This window comes from Pteropus vampyrus, unplaced genomic scaffold (assembly GCF_000151845.1).
Source record: "Pteropus vampyrus isolate Shadow unplaced genomic scaffold, Pvam_2.0 Scaffold254, whole genome shotgun sequence".
In the NCBI taxonomy this organism is placed as follows: Eukaryota; Metazoa; Chordata; class Mammalia; order Chiroptera; family Pteropodidae; genus Pteropus; species Pteropus vampyrus.
The window spans coordinates 1,995,220-2,004,631 of NW_011889035.1; the positions used below are offsets into that span (position 1 = coordinate 1,995,220).

At 45.5% G+C, this 9,412-nt stretch overlaps 1 protein-coding gene across 1 annotated transcript in view; it reads left to right on the forward strand.

The window, feature by feature from the left end:
• Positions 1-1,499: 1,499 nt before the first annotated feature.
• Positions 1,500-9,412, forward strand: part of LOC105301896 (transmembrane 4 L6 family member 1-like) — a 12,034-nt gene continuing 4,121 nt past the window's right edge. Inside the window, 5 exon segments of the mRNA XM_023520262.1 lie at positions 1,500-1,611; positions 2,405-2,469; positions 2,471-2,554; positions 5,003-5,185; positions 9,125-9,220. Coding sequence (XP_023376030.1) covers positions 1,500-1,611; positions 2,405-2,469; positions 2,471-2,554; positions 5,003-5,185; positions 9,125-9,220 — 540 coding nt within the window.

Genomic DNA, 9,412 nt, shown 5'->3' on the forward strand with positions numbered 1-9,412 from the left:
ATAATCAACAGGACAAGTAATAATAAATGTTGGAGAGGATGTGGAGAAAAAGGAACCCTCATACACGGCTGGTGGGACTGCAAATTGGTAGAGCCACTATGGAAAACAGTATGGAGTTTCCTCAAAAAAAACTAAGAATTGACCTACCATATGATCCGGCAACCCCTCTACTAGGTATTTACCCCAAAGACTTGAAAACTCATATTCGAAAAGATATTTGCACACCGATGTTCATAGCAGCATTATTCACAGTGGCCAGGACATGAAAGCAACCGAAGTGTCCTATGATAGATGATTGGCTAAAGAAGCTGTGGTACATACATACAATGGGATATTACTCAGTCATAGAAGAGATGAAATACTGCCATTTGCAACAACATGGATGGACCTCGAAATAATCATACTAAGCAAAATAAGCCAGACAGAAAAGGTTGGAAATCACATTATATCACATATGTGAGACATAAACCTAAAAGCGACAAACGAACAGGACAAACAAACAATGGACTAGTGGTTACCAGAAGGGAGCGGGGAGGAGGAAAATAAAAAAATAAAATGTTAAAAAAATATGTATATATAGTATGAAAAAAATAAACTGGCATTTAAAAAATTAAGATATTGCACCTCCGCTGTCGGTTCTAAAAATGATCAAAGAGGACTGCTGCTTAATCATTAGAATTGTATCTGTGGTTTGTCTCTGCCCTCTCCTAGAATCACCCTCCAAAAACACAGTTAAATTACTTAAAAGAACAGACGCGATCACAGAACAGGAAATATCAATGTGTTTGGGGGAGATGAAAAGCAAATGCAAGGATGGGACCCAACTTAGCAGGGAGAAAGCTGATTTCTAAATGCCAGCAGAGGATACCAACATGAATGCCATGGAGTCCAGCCCTACAACCTAAAAGGCTCAGGAACTGGAGTTATGCAGTTTGGAAGGTAGGGGTGGAGGATAGAACTAAAATATTTTGTGGCACGAGCATCCCCCAGGATCTCTGCATCCAGCCAGCAGACAAGAAAAAAAGAGGATGCAGAAAATATCACGGGCAGCATGTCCAGGCACTTCCTGCAGATGGTAGGCAGTGTAGAGGAGACCTGGGGGCCAGAATTAACTCTGGTGGGACAGTCCACGCTCAGAAGTTCAGGCCGATGCCATAGGAAGAGCTCAAAAATGACTATTTTGAATTCTCTCATGATTCCACTGCTTTGTAGGTCAGATCTTCTCTGATCCTGTTTCCCTACCTGAATAATGAGGAAAAAATATCTGACAGCCCCTCGGGGTTACCAAGAGGACAGTTTAGTCACAGCATAGGAAAGCACTTTGGTACAATGTAGGTTACAAATTACAACACCTTAGGCCTTGGGAGCCAGGTATCTGATTATAGAATCACTTGATTCCACTTTCTCAGAGGTTTAGTAACACACTGGTGGTCACTGTGTAGGAAAACTAAACCTTGGTAGATTATTAAAGGGAAATGTGTTCTCATGGGCAGAAAGGGATGGCAGCCAGACCAAAGACAAAGAGGCCATTCTCCCATGGCCACCATTGGTCACTGAAGGCGAAAGCCGAGATAGATGTGGAGCAGAGCCATTTGAAGCTCATTCCACTGGGTGATTAGGTAACCAGATTCCTGGCACCATGCCCCAGGTGGTTACACTTCATTCATCTCTTGTTGCATTAATATCACAGCTTTGGAGGCCAGAGGAATGGGTGAGAAGTGAGAGAGGGCCTCCTTGACAACCCTTGGCTGGCGGAGACACCAAGTCCAGCTGGAAAATCAAACCCAGCCAGGAGGCCCAACCGCCCATCAATCTGGGGTATGACTGGCCAATAACCCTGAGCCTTGAGCAGGGGAGCTGCAAGATGACAAGATGTTGCTCTCACGCCTACCCCCACCCCAGGTCAATAACCTGGGCCTTTCCCACACGTGTTCACACAGGGCTGATGGGCCTGCCCTGCTATCAACATCCAGAACAATCGTATTCCCTATATCCTCTTCCACCTCAGCTCAGTGGAAACACACCCGCCCGGGAAACTTTTCAGAGGTTATCAGGAGTGACCCAGAGAGAGCAGAGTGCAGTAAGCGCCTTTGCGGCTGGGTGGCTGGGCTCCTCCCCTGGGGCCACCTGGTAGGGGAAGCAGTGCCAGCTCTTACTGGGAGAATTTGAGCCACTTTGCCAGTTGAGGGGGAGCAGGAGAGAGGTGGGGCCAGACAAGAAAAGGAGAGCCCCTGTGTCTCTTGGAATCCAGTATGCCATAGTGCTGAGGGGCCTCAGAGGGGCCTGGAAAGGTTTTGGGCCTCAACCTCCAAAGAGACAAGGGGCTTTGTCCTCGAGGGGTCTTCAGGGAAGAGTAGGCAGCTATGGTTAAATGCCTAAGCTGTCCTGTAAGGTGAGTGCCCAGGACTTATTGCTATCCGACATCTATTAAGTGTTTACCTTGTGCCTCTTGAAAGGTGGAAGAATCCAGGATCCTGCCCAGAAACTTCCATCAGCTAAGCCAGAAGATTCTCTGGAACTGTTACACGGACTGCTGGGGACTTCACTACTGCTGGCCTAGCAGGGCCAAGGTCCCTTGCCAGGAGGGGCACCCAGTGTGCCTGTGCACCAACCGCCCACCGAAGAGGTACTGGGTTGCTGGGTGTCTGTGTGTTTCCGCTTAAGGACGAGCAGGATTGGTGTTGAAAGCAGGTCTTCACAGACAGGTGCTGCACAGCTGGCCTAAAAGCCTCAGTGCAGCAACCAGGCTGTCCAAACCCAAACTTAGGGTTCAATTGTTTGACAAGTTAAAATGAAGTCTGTGAATAATGAACTCAAGGACTTATGATTGTCCTACCTGCTAAGGCCAAAAGCTATAGGAACTGAATAGACTCAGAAGGCCAGCGACTCCATTACAAGCTGTGTGGCCTCAGACAAGTTCCTTAGCTTCTCTGAGCCTCAGAATGTCCAGCGACAAATGCATTAAATAAGTATAATAATGATGTTTCTGTAACAGGACTGTTGAGGAACCAAAGGAGATCATGCCTGTGAACATGACTGCGACTATTTTTGCTGTTATTTCTAACTACCTAACTGCATTATCTTGAACAAGTAGTTTTAACTCCCTGGGTCTATGAAATGAAGGGATTAGATTTCTAAGAGTCCTTAGTAGCTCTAACATTCTCTGTCACGACCCAAGAGAATGATCAACTTCCTATAGTTTAATTAAGTGACAATCTTGAGTGCTACTTAGTCCCCCTTTCCAACTGTGGCCCCAGTCTCCACCCACCCTCCCTTTCTCTTAAGAAGATTTGCAATTTTCCTGGAGAGCGAGCATAACTGTATTCATTGCAGCAAGAGCTGTGACATCAGGTGTTAAGGAGCAAAGGCGGGCTGTTAGTGTTTTACTCTTTTACAGGATGTAAGAAGGCTCGACAGCCCTGGCTTCTCAGTGCTTCCAGTTCCTACTCATCTGCCCTAACTGGGAATAACGAGGTGGAAATGGGCAGACCTACATTTGAGTATCCAGTCTGTCATTGACTGCTGGGAGACACTGGAATCTTATCTAACTTCTATAAGCCTCTTTCCTAAAGGAGCTGTGGAGTTATTACTTCATGGGGACATTCTGAGGATTAAATGAAATAATGTCTATAATGTGCCTTGAGCAAGTAGCAATAGTTGTGTGTGTTGTAATTGCACATCATCCAGTATTATTTCCCCCTAAGTGTTACATTTTCATGATCACTGCTGTTAAGGGTCATAATGGGGATTGAAATTAGCAGTTTCAATCTCCTTCATCCAAACAAAGGAGCCAGAGGCAGCATCCCATTTAGGCATCAGCTTTCTGCAGCCCTGAATTTAGATAGGAGATAGAAATAAGATCCCAAACGTTATCATCCCACTTAAGCCATTGTTCATTAATAGCTATTTGAATCTTCTGTGGCAGCAGAAAGCTAAGGCCGGACATTTTTTGGTTTTTGTCCCCAAAGAGAGGCCCTGACTCTGCAAACTGCTCCAGGTTCTCCCCATGGGACGGGCCAGCCATGGCACCAGACCCCTGTGTCTGGGTACTGGGGCAGTGATGATCTGCTATTCATGAGCCAATCTCAACAGGAATCTGAGTCAGAATGGGCACAAAGAACTGTTAGGAGAGTGCCACCTACCATGAAACTAGAAAACCTCCCCAGGTGTGTTCCACATGCTTCTTTGGCAGCCTGCACTCAGCAAGTGAATAACTGACTTCACTCTAATCTCATGTACGCTCAGGTGCAGTGAATGTGGGGAGGAAACAAGATAGAAAACCTTTCCTTCTCTCCAAGTGCTCCCATCATGGCTTCTCTGAAAACTCCAGGTTCAATAAACTCAATTGACAAAGAAAATAAGAAAGGAAGTTTTCCACGTAAATAAAATGAGAGGCCAAGATGATTTGAATCTCCTCAGTTCTTTACTCTCTAGCTACCATGCATTGGGAGCCTTGAGAGAGGATATTTTGAATATATTATCTTATTTGCATCCTCTCGACAACCCCACAAGGGCACTGCTACTGTCAGCCCCATTTTATAGATGAGGAAATTGAGGTGAGAGAGGTTAAATAACTTGGCGTTGGTCTCACAGCTGCTAAGTGGTGGAAGGTTTGTACCCAGCATCTAGTCCATAATCACCATTGGAATTCCTCTGGGAGTGGATGAGAGAACCAGAACAGGGTACCAGCAATTTCCTAAACATTACCTCAGTCTTCCCAGTCTTTTAAAGAAAGCCTGTGGAACATCTACTGTGAGCCGGTTGCTTTCACATTTATTTTACTTCTTTTTTCCACATACCACCATCTAGGTGGTTGCTATTTTCTCTGTTTGATAGAAGAAACAGGCTCAGAGAGGTGAGGTGGCTCCCTAGGTCATACCGCCTATCGATGGCGAAGCTGAGCTTGGCACCTCGCTCTTGGGGCTCTGCGGCAGGTGTACTTTCTCCTGATTCTGCAGTGGCTGGAGCAGGCAATTTCCTGGTTATTTTCTCTCTCTTCCAGGGAGAATTCACCATGTGCTCTGACACAGGCTCCAGGTACACGGGCATGCTGCTGTTGACCTTGGCCACTGCTGCCATCATCTCCAACCTTTTGCTGTACTTTCCCAATGGACAGGTGCTGGAGCCTGCCAAGATTACAGACTTGGTCTGGTTTTTCCATGGCTTTCTTGGAGCTGGACTCTTGGTAAGAATGAGGTTTAGCTAGCTTACCTCCTCCAGGTGAAGGGTGCCCCTAAATACCCTGGAAGTCACGGAGCAATCATCTCATCTTGGGGCCACTTTCCTTGGGTCCCCAGAGCATGGCCAGCTGCTCTGTATCCCACAACACATGATACATAAACACTTTCCACATTGTGCTCGGCACATCTTGCTGCAAGTATCTTTTCATGTCCCCACCTCCCGCATTAGGCTGAGAGCTCCTCAGAAACAGAGCCGAAGTCTCATTCACCTTTGCCCTCTGAGTGCCTACTTAACAAGGTGCTGACTGAGACTAGAACTTAATATGTGGCTGTTAATTGTATAAAAAATATACTTTATAAAGAGCACAATAACCGAGTATTTGTCATATTCATCACATTTTAAGGTGACTGACTTAAAAAATAAATTGTGTCACTCCCATCAAGGCTTCTCTAGGCAAAATCATGGGGTTGGCATTTATGGTCATGCCACCCTGAACAGCGCAATCTTGTCTGATCTCGGAAGCCAAGCAGAGTCAGGCTTGGTTAATACTTGGATGGGAAACCACCTAAGAATACTGGCTGCTGTAGGTGTAAAAAAAAAATCATGGGGTTGGCAAACTTTTTCTGTAACAGGCTAGATGGTAAACATTTCCAGCTTTGCAGGACAAGTGGTCACTTGTTTCAGCTACTCAGCTGTGTTGTCATAGGGCAAAAGGAGCCATAGATGATACGTAAACAAATGGGCATAGCTATGTTCCAGTAAAACTTTATTTATAAAACAGGCAACTTGCTGGGTTTCATTTGTTGTAGTTTGTTGGCCTCCATCCTGAGGTAGACATTGTTTCCCTTCCTTTCCACCTTTGTTTCCATTTGGTTCCTCCTCTCCCAAGTATCCAATGGTCCTTTATGGAAAGATTATGTGAGACCCCAATGCCAGGCACTGAGTAGGCATTCAATGGATGGATGAATGCATGGGGCATAAAGAACCTCAGAAAAAAGTGACCACCTCCCTTCTTGCTTCTTCTTTCTACACAGTAGTAGACACAGTGTTGTCTCAAGTTGCATCCACTGAAGAACCGCCCCTTCCATCCATGTCAGAAGCTGGGCCATCCTGCACAAGAGAATATCTCAATCAGCAATACCTGGGCCAAGATTGTCTGGGTCTCAGCTCAGAGCCCTTCCTAAGGGGCAGCACAGACCTATGAGTCTGACAGACCCTGCTAAAATCATGAGTCTGCCCTGACCTGTCATGCGACTACCCTGAGCTTTAGTAAAAGGAGAATCACACTATCTCACGAGCAGATGGAGGCATTAAATGAGATATGTATACAGAGCACCCAGCACGAACCTGGCAGCCAGTAAAATGCAATCTGTCTTCTTTCTGGGCTCAGATTACCTGCTCCTCCATCTCCTCTGCAAATCCAGCCCAGCACTTGTCTCCTATCTCTTACCTTTGCTGTTTATTTCTGACGGACAGGTTTGCATGTCTCAGCTCCACCACCAAGCATATTCCTAAACTCACTCTCCTCATCTGTAGAATATATGGAACATCAGCACCCAATTTCTCTCAAGATACAAATGAGCAAATACAGTGAATATGGAGAAGAATCAAGCAGGTTGAGATGTGGGTTTCCTACTAGCAGAATCTCAGAATGTTTATTGAAAGAGAATGACCCAGAGGGAAGACATTTTCTGGTCTGGAGAGTGGAGCCTGGCTCAGTCAGGAACCTAACACTCTGTCTTCATAGCAACCCTTATCACCAGCCAGCTTGTCCAACTATAGCTCCCAAGATCTCCTAGAAAGATGGTTACATTTGTATGTTCACTTTGAAATGAGGATAATGTAAACAGGTCCAAACCAGTCCATAATGTTGCATAAAGTAAAAAACAATGAGCTAGTCCCTCTTTCTATTTTTTCTTTCCTTTTCTTTTCCTTTTTTCTTCCCTCTTTTTCTTCTTTCTTTGTTCAGTCAGTCTTTAGTGTTCACTGTATGACTTCACATGTGCCCAGCTCTATGGCAAACTAAGGCAGTGGCCATGGGGTTGGAAAGAAGGGGGTGTATTTGAGCTGTGAGATCTTAGTCACAGCGCTGCATCTCCCTGAGTCTTAGTTGCTCTCTCTGTAAAATGGGGATATGCATAATAGCCATCTCCTGCGGTTATAGAAAGCATTGCAGGAAATCACATAGAGAGCACCCAATCCCAAGTCTGGCCCATGGCTACTGCTCATTCAGTGTCAGCCTTAAGGAAATCAGAGCAAAGGGAGGCTGAACCATTCTTGTACTTAGTGTTATGGAGTTGTGATGGTCAGATATACCCACTTCCATGAAAGAGAGAGAGCTGATAATCAGGCAAACTCAGCACTCTCTCCCCTAGCACTGTGAACACACACTGTCAAATCCTAAAACTGTGGTTCTCCTTTTACTAGATATCATGTAACTACCCCAGCCTTCATCAAGCCTTCACAAAATTTGCAAACCAGCTGAGAGCTGGTTCAAGTTTGTTTGGTGCAGTGCCTATATATTTTGCTTTACAGTGACTTGAATACCCTTGGGCGGGTATACATCCTTCAGTTCTCCACAATCCCCTCTTCTCCCCATTGGTTATACTAGGATATTTTTTCTTACTTAAAATTACCTGCCCAGCTTCTAAAGGCACATGAGTTTGCACCCTCATCCTTCGCCTCCACACATACACGCCCCTCAGACTAGCAGGTGAAAGAATGCATCTGAATAGGTAGCAGTCATCTTTAGCATCAACCACTTACCAACCATACTTCTCTCAGGACATATCTTAGTCTAACCTTGGTGAGGACTGAGGATCTCTCAGATGCTTGCATCAGCAAACATATACCAACCCTTTCTCAGGGTGAGGTGATCGTTTCATAAAGTTAAGTTCCTCCATTATGTATTTATTTCTTGTTCCTGGCCCATGGTCTTACAATGCCAGTGCACTTTCTCCTACCCCATACTACCAGAAGAAACGTGGGAAAATGTCATCATAAATTTTACCACTATGTCATTGGGTCTGATTCTGTATCGGGCCCTGGGGTAAGAGCTGCTGACTCCCATAGCTCACAGCCCAGGGGAGTAAGAGATGCAGTGTGCTCAGGAACCATTCATTTTGCCTGGCAGGGGTCACTGAAAACTACAAAGAGGAGATGTAGTTTCCCATGCTGTTATAGTAAATTACCACAAACTTGGTGGCTTAAACATCAAAAATGTATTCTCTCGCAGTTCTGAAGGCCAGAGCTCTGAGTAAATGAGTTGGAGGAGCCCCATGTTCTAGGCCCTAAGGGGGATCCATTCCTCGCCTTTTTCAGCTTCTGGTGGCTGTTGGCATTCCATGACTTGTGGCTGCATCACTCCGATCTGCCTCTGTCTTCACAGTCTCTGCCTCTGCCTTTTCCTCTGTGTGTCTGTCTCTGAAAACTCCTTCTGTATGATTGTATTCAGGGCCTACCCAGGATAAACTCCTTTTATTAAGATCTTAACTTAATCCCATCTTTAATCATATAAGGTAACATTCACAGATCTTGAGACTAGGAAGTGAGCATGTCTTTGGGGTTGGAAAGGGGAGTGTGGCGTTTGTTCAGGAGATAACATCTAAACTGACCATTTGAGAGTGATGACGAGATTATCTGATGGCAAAGGGTGAAAGGCATATTCCAAGGCCCAGAGGCAGGAAAGTCCTGGGTCTACCCTGGTGGCTAGCCCATAAACTGGTGTGTCAGCAGGTCTGCATGATGGAGGAGAGGCAAGGCTCTGGAGGCAGGCAAGACCAGGCCATGAGGAGCTCAAGTACAAAGTCCAGGGCCTGTGTTGTATCCTACAGGCAATGAAAAATCATTAGGCATTTTTAAATAGCTAGAGACACAATCAAAACCTATTCCAAAAAGGTAACATTTCCTTCATTACAAGAGCACTTTTTTTTTCTTGAAACAGGTTATGGTGCCAGCACTAATGCTGTTGAGAGGAGGTAGAGAGGGTTGCTATGCTCACAGATGTGGGGTAAGTACTGTGGGCTCTACAGAATGTTTAAACTCCCACCCACACCCACCCACAAAGGGCTTATTTCCTAGGCCATGCGCTTTGGTTCTTTTGAAGGATACACTCTCGACCAATGCTCCTTTTGAAGCATAGAGATATTATGCAAGGCTCTAGCCAACTGAAATGGGGGCTGCTGCATGAGATCCCAGGAAAAACAAAACTGGAGAGGATGTGAGGAGAGCC